At 42.8% G+C, this 25,015-nt stretch overlaps 1 protein-coding gene across 2 annotated transcripts in view; it reads right to left on the bottom strand.

Moving 5' to 3' along the window:
• Window positions 1-25,015, bottom strand: part of mettl15 (methyltransferase 15, mitochondrial 12S rRNA N4-cytidine) — an 82,940-nt gene that overhangs the window by 7,813 nt on the left and 50,112 nt on the right. For both annotated transcript variants that reach the window (XM_077228681.1, XM_077228682.1), the window contains exons 4-5: window positions 10,437-10,628; window positions 2,971-3,149 (exon numbers count right to left, since the gene is read on the bottom strand). In XM_077228681.1, coding sequence (XP_077084796.1) covers window positions 2,971-3,149; window positions 10,437-10,628 — 371 coding nt within the window. The remainder of the gene's footprint in view (window positions 1-2,970; window positions 3,150-10,436; window positions 10,629-25,015) is intronic.

Genomic DNA, 25,015 nt, shown 5'->3' with positions numbered 1-25,015 from the left:
TTTTTGCCATGAGGTTGCGGGCAAATCGGACAAACGACCTATGGGGAGATCAAAAAAGTCAATTTTTCAAATAATTTAACCAATGCTTTTATTGACAGCAGTGGTTCTAGAGGCAAAGTCATTCAGAATGAAGAGATTTAACATATGATATGAATATTGTGTGTATGTGTGGTACGTTATAAACTGTGATGTGTAATATATAGGGTCTAAAATGTGATAGCGCCACCCGGTGGCCGTTTTCTTTCAAACTTCGCACAGACTTATAGGACCATGAGTCAAACAGGCCCACAGAGTTTCGTTCCGATCGGCTTTATAAATCATTATGGCAACTTGGACAAAGACACTGCATGCCAATTTTTCAAGTCAATCGGACCACCCAGCACATTCATTTAAAATATACAGTGAGGTCCAAAAGTCAAGTGGATATATTATTTTTTATATCACACTATATTATCAGTGTAACAATTTGAGCGGAAAGTTGAATTTAAAAATAAATAAAACAAATTTCATAATTGTGCTTCAAAGAAAGAACAGATGGTCAGTGTCACAATCCTAAAACATGGCTTTTATATCTATGTTAGAAATTACTTTTTGAATCCCAGATCTTTAATGTGTTCTCAGATATTTGAACCGAAGTGTCCATTACTTATTTGTGGCAATCAGTGCAGCCAATTGTGTTTGTTGTTTACAGTCTCTTGCAACATGTCGAGACGCATTGTGATATTGTTCCTTGTATTTTCATCTTGCAGTCTCAATGCCAGAAATATGTCTGAAATTGAATGAGACACTAAATCCCAAGTTAATCAAAGACAACAATTGACTGCTTTGAATAAAACGATTCCGCTAAATACTAATTGAATAGCTAAATGCTAAGCTACACCAGGAAGCATTATCCGCATTCTTAATGCAAAGGAGGTAGCAGTCCTCAAAAGATACTACAGGGATTGTTCAGCCAAATATGACAATTCTGAGATCATTTACTCCCCCTTATGTCATTCCAAAGTTAACACAAATGAAAATATTTTGTGCAATTTTTTTTTCTTTTGTCCATACAAAGAATGTCAGTGGGGTCTTATTTTGGGGTCTAAAAACTGAGACATTTTTCAAAATGCATGTTTTTTTGTGTGTGTTCCACAGAAAACAGAAAGTCCAACAGATTTGGAATGACATGTAAATTATGACATATATTTCATTTTAGGGTGAACTATTCCTTTAGGTTGAAATAAAACTAGATTTTGTGTAAAATAGCCAGTAAACATACAAACGAATAAGCAAAGAGAAAATTTTTTCCTGTTTTACAAAAGTAGCATCATGGAGAGCGAACTCCAGCTAACACGAATATAAACATTAAGGGCTTCCTTAATTCCAAAACTATGATGTAGGCCTCAGAAAACTTGGGAGTACACAAAAGATCAATTTTCATCAGTGCTCCAACAAGTCTGCTTCTCAACAAATGATCAATAGTGGGCTGATTAGCCTCTCTTACAGTGATATTAAAGCATGACCAGCAGCTTAGACAACTGTTTAACCATGCTGTCAAAACCTGTGAGCTGCTACAAATGAGTCTGAACGTTTTATGGTAAAGCTGGATAGATGGCTTCAAGGTGTATGAAAGGGGTTGGTGCGGCTGTCTGGGGTCAGTGAGGGTGCGATTTACTGGCTCTAAGCCAGTTTTGTTCTGACGCTCATTATGATTCAAAGTGGTCTGATATGTAGAAAGCTGATCTGAGCATTGGGATTGAGGGACACTTTCCTTAGGGAATCTGGATAATCTTCTGTCACGCCAGCTGGGTTCATACTGATGAGAATATTACACTGCCGTGACCTCGTCTCTTCTCTAATGTGTTACACTAAATAGAGCGGATTCCCCGTTTTAACATGGAATAAACCGTTCCATCCAGTGATAAATGATGCTAAACAAAGGAAACATGTTTATCAAAAGGACTGTGACTAGTGACTATTACGATACACCGTAACCAACGTGGAGACAGGTTCTTGAACTCGCCTCCAAAAGCAAGGGCAGAGAGGTATTGTGGTGCTTTGGTTGCTCATGTAAGGAAACAAAGAGCTCATAAGAGGGAGAACTCCCATGATGCCCATTGTTATGGTGTCTAAACCCCTCCCTTAACTCCATCATCAGCACTGAGAAATATACACGTATACAAATGCACACATCATCCCACCTCCTGGTCCCTGAATTGCTTCCCTTGGCAACGGTAATGCCAGCAGCCCACCGCTGACCCCCAGGGACCCTCGGGAGTCAGAAGCTTCCAGATTGATTGGAATAAACATTGTTGTTGACTCGCTCTACTCTTCAAAGAAGATCAAACAACTGCCCTTAGTCACACCTGTTCTCCTGGCGTGACGCATGTGCTTGCCTCGTGCTACCGTCATCTTCTGAAGTGACTATCTATCTCGTCGCCAGCGTCGGGCTATGGAAACAGCACCGGCAAAAAAAGCAGACGATAAATATAATATCAAAAAGCATCGAGCTGCCGCAATGTGGTGCGTGTGACGCGTGCGTTTGGAGAAGTGTGTTGGTGGGGGTGCAGTGAAGGGCACGAAAAGGGAGGGAGCGAGTGTGAGAAACAAATCAAATGGTACAAGGAGGGGGGAGTCTGGGGGAGGAGAGGATGGGAGTGCGAGTCTAAATACGAATTAAGAAAAGGCGCTAAAAAACGCATTGAACCTCACCTGCAGGTTTTCCCTACTGCTCCCTAAATCGCTTCGGTTTTTATTAATAAGAGCCTTGTCAATCACAAGGCATGTGTTGCTGATGGATACTCAGACAGTGAGAAACAGGCAGCAGAGTGGGGGGAAGGAGAACGGCAGAGATTTCGGATTAGAAAATGCCATCTTTTCTCCCCTTCTCTTTTTCCAGGACAAATAGGTCCCATAGGGAGAGTTTGCATTAATATCGCTCTCTCTCCTATTCTCCCACTAGTGTAGGGAATTAATGAGGGGGGGTACCTGCTATGATGCTGGCCAGTTGCAGGGTCCGGCCGATGGGGTAGATGCTGCGTGCCTGTGCGATGGCCGCCACAATTTTCCTGGTGTGCCGCTCCTCCCCATACGCAGCCAATATGGACGCAAGCGCCTGTTGATCTAAGGCGTTGACCACGTCAGCAGCGCAGGGCATGTCGGGGTACCTACGCACAAAGAGGAGCCCAATTAAGCAGCTTGACGTCACAAGTTCCTGGCTGACAGAAGCCAAGCCTGACAGCTCTAAGACACCAGTGAAAACCCCTCCCACCCTTCCCACTCTGGGAGATGTGGGCTTGAGATCTATAATAAGAGAGAGAGCCTGTGTGTACATGAGAGAGAACAGGAGGGAGAAATATAAAAAAAATTGTCGGTTAGCGACAAATATAAAAATATCAAATCATGATCTGAATTATGCATTCGCTTTTGCTTTCTTTAGGAAAATGTGTGTGCACACTCGGGGAAGAACAAAGAAACCAGGGTAAATGAGAAAAAATTACACACCTACATAAAGGGGACATATATCAGTTATATATATATCAGATAATATTTCATCTAGTCAGTTTCATTCGGCAGCTGTTCAGCACACTTGTACGTACACATTGTACTGTGATTCATATACTCACAGTAATTATTATATTCCCTAAACATCTTGACTCAGATGTTCAAGTCATGTTCATATTTGTACTTATGTAATTATTTCCTGAGATTTAGGTTTGATACGTTGGATTCTGAATGACACATCTCTTTGTCTCTGTACTGATTGTAAGGGAAACAAAGAAAAACTGAGCTCTCAGGTACACAAAAACAAAATGGTGTAAGATTTACTTTCAATCAATTTTCACCCAGAAATTGATCTGACAAGTAACACAATGAATTTAAATGCGAAAATTTTGAGGTAGAAATACTCAAACAGTATTTTCTTATAAAACATACTGAAATTAATTTTTGTTTTATTTACAAATTCAAAATATATTTTTTGTGTTTAATCTCACTGACACTGGAAAGTGAGCATGGGCAAAAACTGTTTCAATCATTAGTCACTTGGAGTCAAATTTATCCATAAAAGGCAACACACTGAAAGATGCATGATGAACCTATCATAACCTTTCTTTTGGAACCAACCTCGTTCTGAATCTCACAGTATCCTTGAAGGTTTTCTCTCCTATTTAGTTTGTCATTCATGTGGACACAACTAAAAGCACAGAATGAGTAACTCAAACAGGGAGACATGCTGATTAATGCAAGGTATGCTCTGTTCTTCTTGAAGGCCAGCTAGATTCGTCTGACAGCGTCATGCTTTCGTAAAGTTTAATTCTCACGTAAATAAAGTGTATCCAGATACCGTGGGCAGGACCTGGAACGACCTGCACTATATCTTGCCCTTTCTCTTTTTCCTTTGGGTGTCTCTCTTTTTTCAACCATTTCATCTCGCCCCCAGAAAAAAAAGTTCAGAGTCAGTTACAGGGGGTGGGATTTCCACCTCATTATCACAGTAAAAACTTTGACAAAACTTCCTAATAAGAGAGGAAGGTTTCTTGCTCTTCTTCAAATCAGAAGGAAATGGCTTTGCATGTGAGGTGTAATAGATGATGTCGATGTCAAAACCACTCTAGGGCTGTGTCTGAAATCGCCCCCAATATCCTTAAATAGGGCACTAGGGGTCACTAAATTGAGGGGACAGCAATTTGTAGTTGTGTCCAAAACCATAGTGGACGTTATCAAGTGCACTCATTCAATCCAACAATGCACTGCAATAACGAGTGTACAAACCGATGTACGCTAAGTGACTAGAGAATACCAATAATGCACTGTGTGAGAGTCGCGAGCTGGATGAATTCCCATGTCTGGCTAGAAGATGGCGCCTGAAGCTGAATCATCCATCAATCCATTTTCCCAACCACTGGTCCAATGTGGGTACAGCGTAATACCATACAGGTATAAATTACTTTTTAATTGATTTAGAATTGTTTAATTAAGGTTTATACATAGTTTCCATGACAGAGTTCAAGATAAATCTTTTCATCTTACTACTGGAGATGTCAGTTTGCCAATTTTCAAATAATTATTCAACAGCAAGCACAAACTATGCAAAAGAGGCAGCCCTTCCGGCGCACTCAGTATCCAAATTCACTCCCTAAAGTGAACTATATTAGTGGACTTATGTAGGGAATGGTGAATGAGGGTAAAAGGGATGATTTCAGATACAGCATAGTCCAGTGTTTCCCAACCCTGGTATTCCCTGGAAGCCTGCAAAGTCTGTGTGTCTCCCTAATCAAACACACCTGATTAAACTGCTCTGCTCATTGGTAGAGACTCCTTGACATGAAATGCGTTTGTCAGAACTCTTTTTTTATTAAAGGGAAGGTTTTATTAAAGATAGCAGATCAAACTGTTGACATGTGGTTCCCAAGCCTAAATAGTGATACCACAGATTATAATACAAGAGTATTATTTATTTAAAAATAATAACAAGTCTATATAGTTGAACAATTATTCTGCGTAACACATGAGAATGAATCTCATTGGTTCTTGCGTTGGTGATTTGATGAAAGTTTATTAATAAAAGCCTAAATTTAATCTGTTCATCATTTAAAGTGACCGAGTCTCTTCAGAAAATTTGGACTAAACCGCTCAATGTTCATTAGTTTACAATCAATCTTTTCATGAACTTTTTAAAGCATCAAATTGGTAGTTGTGTAGCGGTCAATGAAGGGACAGAAATCTCTCAGATTGAACTCGAAAGATGTTTGGAATGACGAGGGTGAGTATTTAATGACAGAATTTTCATTTTTGGATGAACTATCCCTTTAATAATTGTTAAACTAAAATTGCTCACTTGTATTGGATTATGGGTATAATAAATATATAAAAAGTATATAAATCACAAAACAATTATAAACAATCTTTACTGAAAGAGGCAGACGAGACGATTTGTTTCATTAAAATATTTTAGAGCTCTTTAGAGAAACTGGGGGGTGACTATTGCGTCAGAAATATGTCACTTTGCTCACAGCTGATCTATTATTGGTTTGAGATCTTTTACCCAAGTCATAACCTGCCCCGAGCAGGTTAGCCATTGAGTGCAAGTTACTATGGTGATGAACAACGAGCCACTTTCATGGAGCCATTTTCACCAAACTAAACAGAAGCATATCTGGCTAGCCACCTAAATTGGCTTATTGTAAAGGCCCCAGGATTGAAAACCACTTTCCAAAGAAATACCTGATCTTTGGGGGTACTTCTTGCTACCTAAATTAGTTCTGTTCATTCACCTACAATCTTAAAGCTAACATTCCATGTGTTCCACAAAGCTCAGTCTCTGAATAACCAGGCTCTGCAGTGCTTAGTAATCTTTTCATTATATTAAGCTGTAATTAGGTTATGCCTTACACCTGTTCAGAAACAGTTTTGAATAGCTATAATAGAGAAGCATGGAGAGTGAGACTCTGTAGATGTAATCAATAGCTGTGTCCCAATGTGAAGGCTGCATCCTCCGAAGGCCGTATTTGAAGGCCGATTGGCCGCATTTGAAGGCCGATTGCGTGACAGCGGCGCGACGAAGGCTGTCCCAATTCAAAGGCTACATTCTTCGAAGGCCGCATTTGAAGGCCGATTGCGTCACCGCGGCGCGATGAAGGCTGTCACAATTCAATAGGGCTTGGGTGCCGCGTTGCCTTCTGGGACGTGGCGGCCATGTTGATGGCCTCGCGAATGTAAACATAGAGCAAGTGGAACGAAGAGAAGAAGCAGAGTTGGGAGAAAGAAAAGAAAGAAAAAAGATGTTAAAACCCCTAAAAGGATGTGGAATTTACCAGGATACGTTAAATAGGGAAGCCAGGGACCGGTATGTGGACAAAATCGGCACTATTAACGGTTTGGATCCATATGAAATTTCCAACAAAAGTGGAGCACCGACGACGACTCGCTGCCGCAGTTTTGCAAAACAGACATCTTTGGGTACCTTGTTTGTGGTGTGAGCGCCTACACTTTAGAACAGTTCTGAAGCTACAAGTCATTGGAGTCTCATGTGCAGTTCACAAATGGATGGGTTCAGAAGCTGCAGATCATAAAGCCAGCAAACAGTGGGAACACAGTAATCTGGACAAAGGTAAGCTGCGCTCCACCTAGCTGCTAGTTTAGTAACAGTTAGTGCTAACAGCCATTCACACATGTACTTTTAACTATGTGTTTCAAAAGTGTAGTTAGTAGCTGGCAACCCTGCAGTTTTTTATGGTTTTCTCACGTATTTGAGCTCTTTTCCTGCTGTCTCCCCGTTTTAGTATTTTCCTGTAAAATATCTCGTATTTTAATACTCTCATTACATTAACGTTAGCCCTTCCATCGGACCTGTCAGTCTCTGTACTGTTGTCCAATTCAACAGTACAGAGTCCTGCTACTCGGACTACTGTGCACTGTTTATAGACGTACTCCCTCAAGACACACGACTGAGAGGGAGTACGTCTATAAACAGTGCACAGTAGTCCGAGTAGCAGTAAAGGAGGCAATCAACATGGGGGCTACACCAAAGTAATGACGTCAAGACGCCGAAGCCCTATTCTCCACCATTCGAAGGCCGCATTCGAAAGTCGGTTGCGTCATCGCGGCGCGACGAAGACTACCCTGATTCAAAAGTGCACCCTTCGTTTCCCCCGTGAAAGGAAGGATACATAAATGCATCCTTAGCGGCCTATCCTACCCCATAAGTCATTGCACGCCAGTGACGACAGCATTTTTATTTTATTTTTATGTTACAGCTACCGATGACGAGCCGGAGTAACATTTGAACTGCACTTTTTTATATTCAACTGGGTTTTATATTCCCGTAGTACGGAGCCCCGGAAGTCACACCTGTGGGGGAAAAAAACAATCCGTGGCGACGGTTCTGCAATACGTCCCCTCAGTTTATAAACTGTAATTCTTAAACTGTTCCCTCGGTTTAACAAATCATGCCCACGATGATTCAACCAGGCCACCTGTTTAGGTGCGGGAGATCATGAAAGCACGCCTGATTGTTTTATTTTATTTTACAAAAGCACAAAGTTTTCTTGTTATTGTGAGTTTACACAGATAAAATTGTGTATTTTTATACATTTATGTTTACACATAAAAAATATTGTGAGTAGGCTACAGTTTATAAACTACCTGAGGGGACGGATTGCACAACCGTCGCCACGGATTGTTTTGTTTGTTTTCCCACAGGTGATTTCCCGGGCTCCATAATACAGGGTTGAAAGATATATTCACCATATTCATATTCATCATTTATATTGTCCATTTATGCTACATAATAAAAAGAATACACTAACCTACAAAATCGCATCAAGGTAAGATATAAGTGAACATTTGAACCTTTATATGCCTATTTATGTTTTCTTTTCTTTACATTATTTACGTAAGTGTCAGGTGGAGAACAGAGAACCCAAGTGCGAAGTGCAGGTAAATAATGTCTCTTTAATGTAACAAAGGTAATTGGCCACTTAACGGGCAAAAGGCAGTTCAACAAAAATATTCTTCTTGAAATAGTAACAAAGGTAGATAGAAGACCCTGGACTGGACAGCAGAGGTCAGCGGGCAGTCACTGTTACAGTAGCGGGCAGCGGGAGACTGGACCAGCCTTCAGCAACAGGGTAACTGGGCAGAACACAGATCAAGTAGATAAAGAGCTGTTAATGAGAAAAGGCATCACCAAACGGGGATCCGGCAGGACACAGACAGGACTCAGACTGGGTTTGAGAAAGTGGGTCTCAGACATCAGGTTGATACGAAATAATCTCGCAAGGAAGCAGACAGAGAGAAGGCAAGAAGTAGCAAACAAAATCAAGAGGAAAGGGAGGACAGGTGTGAGAGAATCAGAGCAATTGCTGGTAATTATGAGGAACAGCTGAAGTAGATGAAAAAGGGCATGAGGAAGAATGTGTGTGTGAGTGACTAATTAGGAGAGCGAGAGAAAAGGAAAGGACAGAAACCTGGTTCATGACAGTAAGTTAACACCCAATACTTGAACAGTTTAAAGTGTAATCTGGCAATTCAGGAAGCAGTAGGGATGGGACGATTGCCGGTTTTACTATAAACCACGATAAAATGTACTGACGGTCAGTATTACCGTTTAAATTTAATTATCATTAAAACCGTGTTTGATTATCGCGATTTTAATAACATTACTCCTGTCCAGCCAGCAACAGTTTGACACAGGCGCGCAGCGTGCAATGTTGTTTTTTTTTGTTTTTTTATTCGAGAAGGAATTTACGGAAGGCAGTGACCGTGCTCGGGAGATTTTTCAGCCTTTTAAGAGGACCAAATTTGAGGTGTGGTCATATTTTTGCTTTTACAAAAGACCTGAGGGAAACTTAATCGAGGATGGTCACCCTGTCTGCAGAACATGCACAAAAAATTTGCTGCAATAGTGGGAAACACCGAGTCGTCCTGTGTGTCCATCACACACTGTTGTAGCTAAGCGAACGCAAGGCAACTTAACTTTGACCTCAATACCAAAACTACGTCTGGGAAATAATTGGGCACAAAATGTTGTTTTGAGTTGAAATATTTTCTCACTCACTTGACATAAACGTGAAGCTTCCGTGAAGAAAAGTTTGCAGCAAGTGGCTTTGAGCCAAAGACGAACAAACAAGTTCAAACAAGACTATTAAGAGTGACATTTAAGAGATAATAATCTATATTCATTGTACACTTATTACACAGATTTTTTTTTTTACCACATAATTTCGGGACATATTGAATTGAGATTAATGTTTTAAATCTTACCTGTTAACGTTAAATCCATTTTGTACAGTGGACAAAACTCATCCAGACAAGATGATCGCAACAATATTATCAAACTCTGTAAACAATAAATCAACTCTGTTTTCATTTTCAAAACAATCAAAAATGGTGACGCAAGACGGCAAGATGTATTTTAATGAGAGCGCGCGTCCGTTGTGTGATATACATGGATGTGCGCTGAGTTATAATGCGTTGCTATTGACGACGGTCATTATAAGGAAGGAAATGCCTCAGAATCTTGCTTTAAAAAGTGCATAGAGCTGCTTGTTTTATTTGTTGTTTGTTGATTTTCAAATATAAAACTTGTTGAAATGTTTCCAGTGTGAGCATCAGTTCTTTTTGAACACTTTCATCTCGTTTTAACAAAACCGTGATAATACTGATAATCACAATAATTTTGGTGATAATTAATTATCAGGATGGCAGCTGTACTCTCGCACCATTGCTTGGTGCCAGGAGCGGTAATCGGGAACACCTGATTGCGCAATTAGGAAATCCTACAAAGGCTACATGGTACGTCCTTCGAAGGACGAATAGGCTGCATCCTTCGAAGTCCGCGGGCCTTCGGAGGATGCAGCCTTCACATTGGGACCCAGCTAATAAAGCGTGTTAGCCAAGAATAATAACTTTTACTTTAACTGAAAAGAAGTGAGCCAAGGTAGTAGTCGAACCTGTCTCTGTCCATCCTCATGTCTAGCGGTCCATCCTTGCTGAGGGAGAAGCCCCTTTCTGCTGAATCCATCTGCATGGAAGAGCAACCAGCATCCAGAAGAGCAGCATCCACACTTCCTGGACCCAATCCCAACACTGGGAGCAGGTTATTCACCTCACTGAACCTTCCTAGTACTGGCTTCACCTGGCCCCTTAACAAAAGAGAAAATAAGATGGAGATGACAAGGAGTCACAATTTTACTTTTCATACGCTCTTATGCTCACCAAGGCTGCATTTATTTGATATTGTGAAAAAATAAAATAACTTTATTTTATTCCAGTCTTCAGTGTCTGTAACATGATCCTTCAGAAATCATTCTAATATGCTGATTTGATGCTCAAGCACACATTTCTTATTATTATCATCAATGTTGAAAACAGTTAGGCCATGCTGCTTTATATAGAAAGTAATGTATATATATATATATATATATATATATATATATATATATATATATATATTTAGAGAGAGAGAGAGTTCAGCATTTATTTTTAAATAGAAATTATAAAAGCATTTGCTGTCAATTTTGAATTTTGCTGTTTCAATTTTCCCAAATTGTTGAAAGGTAGTGTATTTTCTTTCTTGAGGTCCAGATATAAAGTTACTCAAGGTTTCCAACACAAGAACAGTCATAACATACAACATCATTTAGTTCTCCATGATAATTTTTCACTCTCTCTCTGCTAAACATTCTGATTTCTGCTGAAGTACCTTCAAGACTTAAAGCGTGAAGTGAGTGTTCACTTCATGTGAAATGAGTAACAGTGCTTATGGGTTGTGTTTGCTGTCAGATCTGACATAATTTGTGGTGCTGCATCTTTCAGTAACATTGTTTGCAAAGCCTGCATTCATTGTGACACTGATATGTACCTCACAAACTGTTAAGGTCAGACTAACATGGGGCCTTGTTAAAAATAAACATAAGCCACTCATTTATAATGCTGGAAGCCAGAAACAACAAAACCTTTGGTGAACTTTCTCCATATCTGATTCTTATCATTAGTTACAAAATAGAAAAACGGCTTCTGGTGTTTAGAATAACAGTATCTGTTCTGATTCTTCTTTATAAATTCACATTGGGCCAAGCAGTTGAATAATAACTCAGTGGCGTACCGCAAATGCTTGAGTGATAGTATTGGAGATAAAGCATGGGTCTTACACCATGTCTACACCACTACACAGCTTCAGGCTGTCAACACAGGATGCGACAAAGCACCGTTGCAAAATCCATTTGTTCTTCATGTCAGAAGTAGCGTATAAAGTATGTCAAAAATAAAACAGGGCATCGGTTTACTGTCAGGAATTTGTTGTGCCGCTTTCTGTCACGCCGCATCTAATGGAGACAGCATCACAGATTTTAATGGGTTATATTTGCTTTTGTCGAGTGTTCTGTTCGTTTCTGGTGTAACTGATTCATATATGGTAACTGAAACTAAAACTAATAAAATATTTTTTTTAAATAACTGAAATATAGCTGAAATAAAATACATATATTAGAAGAACAATTTACATTAATAAAACATTAGATTAAAATATTTGAAAAATTAAAATATTTGACAAATTAGAATATGTTGTCTTGGCAAGTTGAAGTACTAAAATTATTAAAAATAAAATAAACTAAAGCTAAATAGAAATATTTAAACAAAATCTAATAAAAATGATAAAAGAACAAAATTACTGAAAGTAAAATTAAATGACAACTAAAATGAAGTAAAAGCCAATTCAAAATTTTCATAAATACTGTAATAGTATATAAATAATACTAAATGATAATAATACCAATAACAAATACTAAACACTAATAACCCAGATATGGTGTATGGTACACTTTTTGCAATAAAAAATATTTGCTGCAAATTTGAAGCAAACAAAACTTTGAAAAAAGATGAAGAAAGTGAAAATGTAATTTAAAAATGTGTAAGAAACACATGTGATCATATATTACTGAACATACAAAATTCATAGTATATTCTTTTAGTATTCTGACTTACAAAGGCAACCAATATTAAACAGAAATGTTGTAAGTTTCCTATAATTTTCTATGTTTAAATTCTTAAATGTTATAATTTTGTCTTCTTTACATACTGTGAGGGAAAAAACAGGAGGATGCAATATGCAAGTAAAATCAGATGTTTGACACAGGTCGGGGCAAACACTCAGGTGGTAGGTGAAGCAGGGACGAGATGGCAATCCGGTGGTGGTTCTGCGGTGAGCGTGCTCGAGTGAAACCCAGGAACCGTGGAACATCCAGACGACACAAGGAACTGACGAAATCCAGAAGAAGAACTCTACAGACGAGGCACGAGAAGAGGAACCGCACCGAGGAACAACCACAACGATCTGACAACAAGAGAGAGAAAATGCTGGGCATATAAAGGAACTGGAATTGATGACAGCTGGTGACACTAATCAACACAACGAGTAACCACACCCACACAATTACACTTACGCAGACACTTCAGCATGAGACAGCCGATTCATGAACCGTGACAGTACCCCTCCTCCTAAGAACGCCTCCTGGCGTTCTCAGACTCCCTTACCTGTCGATTGTAATCATCGATAAGGGAGTGATCCAGGATCTCTCTAGCAGGTACCCAACTTCTCTCCTCCGGACCGTAACCTTCCCAGTCCAACAAGTACTGAAATCCGCGTCCCCGGGCTTGAAAACACGGGCTTGATCCTTGATAAGTGAAAGCGGGGTGAATTCTCCTGTACGCTGGAGGGAGTTTGAGTCGGACTGTCACCGGACTAATAATCTTGGTGACAGGGAACGGGCCGATAAATTTGGGAGCTAACTTGTTAGAAACGGAACGGAGCTGAATATTTCTGGTAGAAACCACACCTTTTGACCCACGACGTATACGGGAGGCCTTGACCGGTGGCGATCGGCCCTGGCCTTCATGCGCCCCCCCCGCTTGGAGTAGAGTCTCATGGGCTCTAGTCCAAGTGCGGCTGCACCTCTTGACGAAAGCGTGAGCGGAGGGGACCGCGACTTCGGATTCCAGACTCGGAAAAATTGGTGGCTGGTAACCTAAACTACAATTAAACGGAGAGAGGCCCGTAGATGACACTGGTAAGGAGTTATGGGCGTACTCCACCATAGAAAGTTGTTGACTTCAGGACGAAGGATTATTGGCTACCAAACATCGCAACATTCTCTCAAGATCTTGGTTGGCCCGCTCAGACTGACCATTGCTCTGGGGATGATAACCCGAAGACAGACTGACCGTAGCCCCCAATAACTTACAGAACTCCCATCAAAATTTGGACACAAATTGGGAACCCCTGTCAGAGACCACGTCCGTCGGGAGGCCATATAACCGAAAGACGTGATCAATGACGTGACCGCTGTCTCCTTGGCTGAAGGTAATTTGGGCAAGGGAATGAAATGTGCCGCCTTCGAGAACCGGTCCACAAAACAACCGTCATGCCATTGGAGGGCGGGAGGGCGGTGACAAAATCTAGCGCGATGTGGGACCAGGGTCTCGAAGGGACAGACAACGGTCGAAGTAACCCATCCAGATGTCTTACCAGTGGCACAGACTGAGCAGGCCAAGACAAAATCGTGAATATCGCGAGCCATTAACGGCCACCAGAATCGTTGCTTAACTAAATAACTGGTGCGAGTCACTCCTGGATGATAGGCCACGTTGGAGCAATGACCCCATCGAATAACGTCAGACCGTAACCCCTCCGGAACAAACAACCGATTCGGTGGGCAACCGGGCGGAGGCGTTACCCCTTCTAAGGCCATCTTGACCTTCGACTCGACCTCCCATACGAGTGTGGAGATAACTACTTTCTCAGGTAAAATACACTCGGGAGTCACCGGGCGTTCGGATGGATCAAAAATACGAGATAAAGAGTCGGGTTTGAAGTTTTTGGAACCCGGGCGGTACGAGAGAACAAAGTCAAAACGTCCGAAAAAAAGTGCCCACCGAGCCTGCCTGGAGTTGATACTCTTAGCAGATCTAATATATTCAAGGTTCTTGTGATCGGTCCAAACGATAAAGGGTACCCCTGAACCCTCTAACCAATGGCGCCACTCCTCCAACGCTTACTTGACCGCCAACAACTCTCTGTTACCAATGTCATAGTTACGTTCAGCAGACGATAATCGATGAGAAAAAAACGCGCAGGGATGCATCTTGTCGTCTGAGGAAGTGCGTTGTGAAAGGACTGCTCCTACTCCCACCTCTGACGCGTCGACCTCCACCACGAACTGACGTGTGGGATCAGGGGTGACAAGAATGGGAGCCGAAACGAAGCGACTCTTGAGGTTGGTGAACACTGCCTCGGTAGTGTTCGACCACCTGAACGTCGTTCGGGGGGAGGTCAAGGCAGTCAGAGGTGCGACTAATTGGGTGAAATTATGAATGAAACGCCGGTAAAAATTGGCGAACCCCAGAAACCGCTGTAGGGCCTTACGGGAATCTGGACTTGGCCAATCTACCATGATCTACCATGTCTCTCAACACGTCATTAATGAGTGCCTGGAAAACCGCTGGGGAGTTGGAAAGCCCGAAAGGCATAACCAAGTATTCAAAGTGCCCCCTAGGGGTATTAAAAGCGGTTTTTCCATTCATCCCCCTTCCTGATGCGAACCAAATGATATGCATTACGTAAGTCCAGTTTCGTGAAAATGGATGCTCCCTGCAACCTCTCGAAAGCTGAAGACATCAACGGCAAAGGATAGGAATTCTTTATCGTGATGTTGTTCAGTTCTCGGTAGTCAATGCAAGGTCACAGAGAACCATCCTTCTTCCCAACGAAAAAGAACCCCGCCCCCGCAGGAGAAGAGGAAGGCTGAATGAACCCAGAGGCCAGAGAATCAGAAATATATTTCTCCATGGCCTCCTTCTCGGGAACAGAAAGAGAGTAAAGTTTGCCCTTAGGCGGAGATTTACCTGGCAGTAGATCTATCGCACAGTCATAGGAACGATGCGGAGGGAGAGAAGCAGCACGAGACTTACTGAACACCTCCTTCAGGTCCAGGTACTCCGCGGGCACGTTAGACAAATCCGCTGCCTCACTCTGAAACACAGAACCAGACACAGAGGGACAGGCAGACACTAAACAGGACTCATGACAGTGGTTACTCCATGTGGAAACAGTGTTAGTGCACCAGTCGACACGAGGGTTGTGTCTGGAAAGCCACGGGTGTCCCAAAACCACTGGTGCAAGTGCTGAGTCCATGAGTAAAAATGAGATGAGTTCTGTGTGATTGCCAGAATTGATGAGAGTGATGTCTCCAGTAGCATGTGTAATCCGGGGAAGTTCTTGACCATTAAGTGGGTTGATGGTAATCTGGTGCGAGAGAGGAGTGACGGGGATCTGAAGTTTGAATGCAAGTTTGAAGTTACCCTCCGCTCCCGAATCCAGTAGTGCGTTGGTGCAGTGCGTCGACTGTCGCCATCTCAGTCTTACTGGGAGGAGGGTTGATGATGGTGATGAGGTCTTCTCGGCAGAGATCCCACCCGATAGTAGCCTCATACTTACTACCGGGCTTGCTTTTTTACCGGGCAGGAGTGGATTAAGTGGCCCGCCCGGCCACAGTATAGACAGAGTCCTTGGGATCTCCGCCTTTCCCTCTCCTCCCGGGAAAGGCGAGCTCTCCCAACCTGCATGGGCTCGTGGTCGAATGCGGGGCTGACCGCGCTCGCACCACCGGGCTGGAGGTCCTCCGTGCTGAACTGTGGACGGCTGGGGCGCGTCAATCTGGTCACACGATTCAGTCGAGCGTCTACTCTCAGCGCAAGTTCCACCAGTCCGTTCAGCGTCTCCGGTAAGTCCATCGCATGAATCTCCCTTTGAACGCGGTCAGCCAGCCCATGCAGGAACATATCCCACTGTGCCTCCTCGTTCCAACGGCACTCTGCGGCCAGGGTGCGGAACCAAATGGAAAAGTCCGCCACCGAGCCTTCTCCCTGTCGCAGTTCGGCGAGTAATCTGGCCGCCTCCTTACCCGCCACTGCACGATCGAACACTCTCTTCATCTCCTCGGAGAGTGCCTGGAACGAGGTGCAGCAGTTGTCTCCGTTCTCCCACACCGCCGTTCCCCAAAGCGCTGCTCTTCCTGACAGCAAGGTTAATACAAATGCCACCTTAGCCTGTTCGCTCTGGAAAGTGCGTGGCTGTAGAGCAAAATGCATGGAACACCTCGTGAGGAACGCTCTGCAAAACTCCGGTTCACCGGAATAACCCTCTGGTGTAGGTAGGCGTGGCTCTGGTCTCTCCGCTGCTGCAGACGCCGGTGGTGGGGTAACAGGCGGTGTGGGGGGCGCAGTGGGAGTCCGTAGAAGTTGTACCTGTTGGGTGAGCTCGGACACCTGCTTCACGAGTGCTTGCACCGCACGACCTGTGCCCAAGATGCTCTCCTCTTGTTGGTCCATACGTGAGATGCTGTGAGAAATAAAGTCGTTGAGCTGGGACGTGCTTGCTGCATCCATGGTTGTGGTCAGATCGTTCTGTGAGGGAAAAAACAGGAGGATGCAAGATGCAAGTAAAATCCAGTTTATTAAAGAGTAATCAGATGTATGACACAGGTCGGGGCAAACACTCAGGTGGTAGGTGAAGCAGGGACGAGATGGCAATCCATTGGTGGTGCTGCGGTGAGCGTGCTGGAGTGAAACCCAGGAACCGTGGAACATCCAGACGACACGAGGAACTGACGAAATCCAGAAGAAGAACTCGACATACGAGGCACGAGAACAGGACCCACACCGAGGAACAACCACAACGATCTGACAACAAGAGAGAGAAAATGCTGGCCATATAAAGGAACTGGAATTGATGACAGCTGGTGACACTAATCAACACAACGAGTAACCACACCCACTGTGGTTGGTTTACCCAATTAAACTCACGCAGACCCTTCAGCATGAGACAGCCGATTCATGAACCGTGACATATACATGATAGATATAATTAATATATGCCGCTAATCGTTTTAACATTTTATAATGGGCAAATTTCATAAAACAATTGTCATTAAACAAAACCGATCAGCAGTGATATCCATCATATATTTTTGTATATTTTCTTATGAGTAAACGTAATGGGTAAAATGTGAATTCATTTTCATTTTTCTTATTTAAAGTTGTATAGGACCACAATATAATTTTATAATCTTCTTTGTACATGGTAATTTCTGCTTTTATATATTTAGTTTCCACACAGAAACAAACTTCATATTTTACAGAGCTGAATAAACTGTGGCAGGTGTTCTGCCCCTGTAAGGCTGGTTACCAAGGCACTAAGTTCTTAGTGGGTGTCCAAAGACTACTGCAGCTCATAAGCTACACAGGGAAGGAAAGAGAGATAGACCAAATAATATGTGTCCCACAGGGAAGGTAACAAAATATCATTTATTTATCACCTTGGAGACCAGAAGATGAGAGTTGTGAGAAAGCACTGTCACAGCTTAAACTTAATTGAAACACACACAAACACACACACAAACCAATGAAAATGCAAGGGGAACTTGTACAAAAACGCCTGCATGCAAAGGCTACACGATTACTGTGACCATCGACGCACGCATTTGTAGGGGAGTATGAATGTTAGAGCATGTGCCTGTGACGTTTCATTTGACTTGAAGTGGAGGTGTTGGTTTGACGTGAGTATTGACGATGCCTCTTTAATCCTCAGTCTTTCAGATGGAATCGTGGGCGGGTTTTTTTTCCACTATTGCTTTAATTCACTTTCTTTGCTTTATCTGAAGGGACTACACAGTTATGAGTAACACAGGCACAGTCTCGTCTCAGACAACACACACACGCACACACATTATAGCTACAAATAAATGAATACAGTTTAAAAAGATGAAGCTCAAACATAACACATAAGCATTCAGTCCCTCCTGACTCTCTTTCTCCCTGCATCTCCTCCTGAGTTCCTTCCCCAGCACTGAAGAGCCATCCATTTTTCATGTGACCTTTAGACAGCCTGTGTGCAGAGAACAGCCCAGGTAGGCAACTATAAATCAGACAGGAGAGAAGCAAATGAGGTAGAGAACACTAGGGGTCCCATGCAGAGGCAGAGGTGGTTAATTTGACCGCGTTGGCTTTGCAGTTATGCTAAACGCGCGGATTCCCCTCCTTGACCCATGCTAAACTCTCTACAGATTAACAAAAAAAGTGCAAAGGATGGGGGAGAAAAATCACCTCCTCCACCTCGGAGGTCATCAAAGGTCTTCTTCACCCACTCACGCGGCCGGCTGAAGGCTTTACCCATAGGACTCTTGGGTGCCTGCGTCCACACACCCACGGCCAGCTGAAAGATCAAGGGTGAGGGAGCTGCTCGGCTCTCGCCCCCGCTGCAAGGGCTTCCCTCAGTTCTCTGTGAAGGGGCTTTCTATCTCTCTCTCGCTCTCGCTCCTTCCCTCCTCCTTGTTTGCTCAGTACCTTCATTAATTTGCTGGAAAATCTATAGTGAGGCATTCTCTTGCCCGCCCACACATACACATAGACTCCGCTAGAGCGGTAAGACCCCGTCCTCCCTCCCGGTCCATGGATTGGTGAGTTCGGAGGGAGAAAGAGAGAGGTTGTGACAGACAGAACGCTGCCACTGCTGTTGCTTCCCGTGTCAATACGCAGTCAATTTAGGGCCTCACAGGAGCCATACTTCACTGTAGTAGTTTATTTTCATTGTTAAGTGGTCTTCATAATATGTAGATGAAGTTCAGGCGTCTATATATGTACCAAAACAGATTTACCACATCGAACAACATAGCCTGAAACCACAGGCAATATGATCCTGAGCATTGAGTACAACCATTCTGAGTGGCCACTCAAGCTAATTAGGCTTCGGCACAGCAAGATTGTAATGTGAAATATACAAAACGCGAGCAACCAAATGTATTGTCTGAATGCATAGACCGGTAGCAGTGCTTCTGCAAGCAAGATTTTCATTACAGAATTTTCATACTATACTCAAGATTTCCACTGTTGTATCTTGAGAAGGCTTATGAATGTTCTGTTTGGGTTTGATGAAAGATACTTATTTCTTATAAAAGATCACAATATTTTGTGGACTAGTATACTTTATTTGCTGCTGGCAATGTACACTGTACTTTATTAGACACATTATAATGAATCTATACAAGATCTATTTTTAATAGATCGATAAACAATGTTTCATTTTTGTTGTTCATTTCACATGCAGAGTGAAAATGCAACAACATGGCTTTACACCGCCTGATCAATAATTGAGCAAAAACGCTGATTAAATTCCCTCGGCCCTTTCTCTATCCCCTGTCTTCAAATGCCAACCTTTTCCCTACGCTACACAACTAAATCCAACAGCAAGAAAAGTTGCATATCTCGATAAAATGGAACAAAACAAAAGATCTCACAAAAATTACTATACAACTCAAACATAATCACACAAATACATCATTTTTGATCATCAGATTTCTCTTTGCACACACACACACACACACACACACACACACACACACACACACACACACACACACACACACACACACACACACACACACACACACACACACACACACACACACACACACACACACACACACACACACACACACACACACTGTTCATACCCCTCCAGAGTCTGCAAGAAGTTCATCATGTACTGCCCTGATGAACCATATTTACTTGATATTCACATTTATATACACATTTTTATAGTTTGAAATATATGTAAATATCTGTTATGCCGCTTCTTCAGGCATATTCATGTTTTTAACTAAAAATATTGGTTAAACACAGGAATTGATTACTGAGGACAGATTGTTGTGACACAGACTGCATTGGCTGGTGTTGTTAATGACACATCAGCAGGAATTATGTCAAACGTTATTGAATGAAATGACAGATAAATTATCTGATGTGCTGACAACTTGAACAAGCCCGTTCTCTTTCTCTCTCTATCTCTCTCTCTCTCTCTCTCTCTCGCGCACTTGTCAGCATGTCAATGCCTCGTGTGAACAATCAACTAACAACCATCTCCCAGATCACCAGCATTCCAGTCACCATGACAACCTGATGCTTCACCAAGGACCAAAAGTCTTTACTAAATATTCAAAAGTGACCTTTAGTTTTAGAGTTTTTCTTTTTTTTATGAAAACAGAAATAACACATTTGAAAACGCAATTTTAGACCACAAATTATTACAAATCCTTTTCAATTATTTCATCAAGTATAGTGCAATAGGGAAGTTTCCTGAGTAACAACAGGCTAAAGTTTCATACTTGGGCCTTGCTTCCATATAAACAGCTAATGGTACAAAGGAGAGAAACTTTGCTGAACTGAAGGAGATATATCTTTGTGCATGACAATATGACAATAATGCCTAGCAACCTAGCCTGAGTGGGAGGTGCAATCTCAGAGTGTCATTAGGTGTAGAAGAGCCAACCACTTCTTGGTGGATGATTTGTCAAGTACTGCACGAGAATAAGGTTCAAACCTAATGGGTGACAAACCACAGGTGCTGAAGATGGGGAAAACACACCCTTATAATAGGTTCGAAAGAATCATTTTCAACATAATAAAAAGTTGTGCATTGACAGCATTGTGAACCCCTTCACTGAGGTAAAGTCATTATAATGCAGAACCCCGTTCTAGCTGTAAAATCGGATTAGCTAATCCATGTTTGAAGACATTGTAATATGACCAATATGCACACATCAGTCGAGTTTAAAATGATTGTGGGACGTTGTTATAAACCATTAAAACTATCTACATTACTCATTGGAAGCACTGTTTATTGATTGTTTAATTGATTATTAAAAGGTGAGGCAAATCATTTTTATTAGGTGAAGCAAACCATAATGTGTCTCTTCAGTTGTTCTGCTTCATTCCACTTGTGCCATAAACCAGTTTAGGCATCAGAGACCGTAAATCACAGAGCCCCCTTTTTTCTGAATTATTTTTTACATGCATCTAGAAACTTCTAAAGTCCATGTATCTAAAGTCATCAAAATATATGTTCATATATTGTTTCACAGACATAAGGGAGTTTCTTCAACTTGAGGCAATTTTATATCACAGGGGCTGACTATTATTACAACTAACAGATTTTAATAAAATAAAGACAACTTTTTATTTTTGTAATATAAAGATTATAAACTTGTAAACAATGTCACGTAACATTAAATTTACTTCAGAAATGCCATTCCATGTCCATAGCTTGATAATTAGCTAGGAAAAAAAAATTCTAGAGGGATATTTTACTAAAAATATGCACTGATGAATACACTAAATGAATCAATATCTAATCTAACTGAATCTACAACGGAATTTAATCGAGAGCTTGTAAATTGAAAAAATTGAATTGTTCAAAAGGTCACAAGGTCAGAAATGCCCATAACTGAATAGTTGTATCATTAGGATATGAAACACAATAGCTTTTTTGATACACCGTCTGGTGCACCTGGACATATCATCGGTGATGTAACCTAGGATCACGGGGGGTTTCGGGTCTTTCAACAATCAGACCCCCTCCCCTAGGCGACCCAGCCGGGGTGATCAAGTCCCAGCTTATGTCCAGGTAGCGCTACTACCCTACACGCCATGCCTCTCCTCTCCTGATCCACAGCCACCTTGATGCTACTTCTGCAGCATCAGTGGCCAACTTGATGGCCCTTCGCTGACTCGCCCCTGTGATGCCAAGCATTTTGTAGGCCCTGCAGAGGGAATGGCCGACAAACCCTCGACATCCCACTTCGACAGGTTGGCATATTGCCCGCCACCCATTGCTCCGGCAACCCTCCACAAGCTGGGAGTACTTTGCCCTTTTTCTTTCATTGGCCTCCTCCATACGGTCCTCCCAAGGCACTGTTAACTCTAAGAGGATTACCTGCTTGGAGGCCTCTGAGGTGAGTATAATGTCAGGCCTTAATGTTGTTATGGCAACTGCTTCAGGAAACTTCAGCTGCTTACCCAGATCAACTGCCAGCTCCCAGTCGCGCGCTGTTGCCAACAGGCCAGAGGAGGTGCCCCGGGCAGCTGGTGTTGACTTCTCCCCAGCTCTGACAATGGCTGTGGTCTTCACTGGGCGAAGGCTCTTGCTGTGGCTAATTCCACTGCAGATAGAATCCGCTACGGCTTTTAGGACCTGGTCATGCCGCCAGCGGTAACGCCCTTCACCCAGGGCTTTTGGACAGCAGCTCAGGATGTGTTCCAACGTTCCTCTCCTCTGGCAGAGGGGGCATGCTGGTGTCTCCACTTTTCCCCAGGAGAAGAGGTTGGATGGACTTGGCAACACGTCATAGACCGCCTGGATCAGGAATTTTATCCTGTGGGGTTCAGCCTTCCAAAGCTCAGTCCATGTGACTTTGCGCTCCACTGTTCCCTCCCATCTTGTCCAGGCGCCCTGTTGACGCATCCCAGCCATCTGGCAAGCTCGCTTCTCCTCAACTCCTGCACGCACTTCCTCCAGGATCAGGGACCTCCTCTCTTTCCCTTCTGCCTTGTCGTAACGAGGAGTTCTTCTGCTTCCCAGGCCAGCTCTCCCATGTGCCACTGCACCCACCAACACCCTTTGCCGTAGCCTTGACTCTGCGTCGTCCACTGCCACGGCAGCCCTCCACTTCCGCCCTGTCCTGACCTCAATCCCAGCCTGGGCAACCTTTGGATCACTGGAATCCCGATACTGTAGGACCTCCCTGGACCGTGTCACCATGAACTCCTCGCTCAGGCTGGTCATGGGAAGCTTCAGCTTGTTGTTCTGCCCATATAGTGCGATGCTGCTCAGGCTTCGAGGCAGTCCCAACCACCTGCGCAGAAACCTGCTAATCCTCATCTCAAAGCCTTCCACCGTTGAAATGGGGACTTCATATACCAGGAGGGGCCAGAGGATCCTAGGGAGGATGCCGTGCTGGTAAATCCAGGCCTTGAACTTGCCAGGAAGGCCAGACTTGTCCACCGCGGCCAGCCAGGTCTCCAGGTCTTGGTTGGTCGCTTTTGTGGAAGCTGCGTCTCTCAGGCTACAATTGAACACCTTCCCCAGGCTCTTCACAGGTTCCTCTGTCAGTGATGGTATCTTGATGGTGCCAAGTGAGAAGTGGAACTTATCAGTGACCTTCCCTTTCTTCAGCACGTGGGACCTTGACTTGGCCGGCTTGAACTTCATGCGAGCCCAGGACATCAGCTCCTGAAGGCCATTCAGGATCCACCTGCAGCCTGGGACAGATGTTGTGGTCACTGTCAGGTCATCCATGAAGGCTCGGATGGGTGGCTGTCTAACTCCAGACTTCGAGAGGGGCCCCCTACACTGCATCTCCGCAGATTTCACCAGCATGTTCATGGCGAGTGCAAAAAGGATGACTGAGATTGTACAGCCAGTGATGATTCCCTTCTCAAGCTTGTGCCAGTCTGAAGTTGTTGTTCCGGAGGAGACTCTCACATGGAAGTTGGTATAGTAGTCCAGGATGAGGTCTCTGAACTTCTTCGGGATATGATGCCGGTTCAGTGCCTCTTCGACCAGTTTATGGGGTATGGATCCATAGGCATTTGCGAGGTCCAGCCACAGCACAGCCAGGTCCCCCTTGTTCTCCCTGGCTTCCCTGATAAGCTGAGTGACCACCCCTGTATGCTCCAGACATCCAGGTACCTCTGGGATTCCTCCCTTCTGGACTGCTGTATCGATGTAGGAATTCTTCAGGAGGTAGTCTGTCAGTCTAACTGTCCTATCTTTTTGGTAACACTCTATTTCGATAGTCCACTTTAGACACTCTACCAATTATCTTTGCATATACGTGTCAACTACCATTCCTTAGAGTATTAGTAGACAGTCTGCTTAATATCTGCTAACACTTTATTTTGATGCTCCCCCAACAGACATTACTCATAGACTTTAAGTAATACTGTACGTCAACTAATTCTACTAACCCTAACCTTAACATAACAGTCAAGTTATACTGTAATGAGAGTTAGTTGACATATAGTTGTAAAGTTACTTATAGTTAGTAAAATGTCTAAAGTGGATTATCTTTTTAACAAAGTCCAAACTTGGTAAACAGACAACAGGTCAGTTATGGTATTTTTCTCTACTTGTCCATTCTGCTTGGATTGCTGCCTTTACGGCCATATTTAATAAATTCAATTATTTAATGAACATTAAGTGTCAAATACCACATTTATCAAATTACAGTACCATTTTTGTACAAAAGCACATTCATTACCCCTGCCTACATACAGTAATCCTCTCTCTTTCTGTCGGTCTTCTGTTATTCAGCACTCTTACTCCCGTCTATTTTGCCTCCTAAAGCACTGTGGGGGTTTCCTAAGCTTCTCTGTGGCTCTGCAACCCACAGAATGATTTGAGAATATGCAAAACACTTACATAACAATTTTAAATTATTAATGTCTTTATGTGGTTAAAACAGAGCATCAGAGGTAGCAATGCCTTATGTAAGATCTTACATTATTTAAAAAAGACATGCTTCATGGGTGTGTAGATATGTGTGAGCGAGTGAGCGTGCTCCAACTATGGCTTCATAATTGCTAAGAAACTGATCTATTTATAGTTTAGCAACCCACAATACTGACATCATCTAAACTTAAA

This window comes from Siphateles boraxobius, unplaced genomic scaffold, assembly GCF_051911475.1.
Source record: "Siphateles boraxobius isolate OS27281-9 unplaced genomic scaffold, OSU_SipBor_1 130, whole genome shotgun sequence".
NCBI lineage: Eukaryota > Metazoa > Chordata > Actinopteri > Cypriniformes > Leuciscidae > Siphateles > Siphateles boraxobius.
The sequence above is the reverse complement of the archived record's forward strand: the minus strand, read 5'-3'. Positions and strand labels throughout refer to the sequence as shown.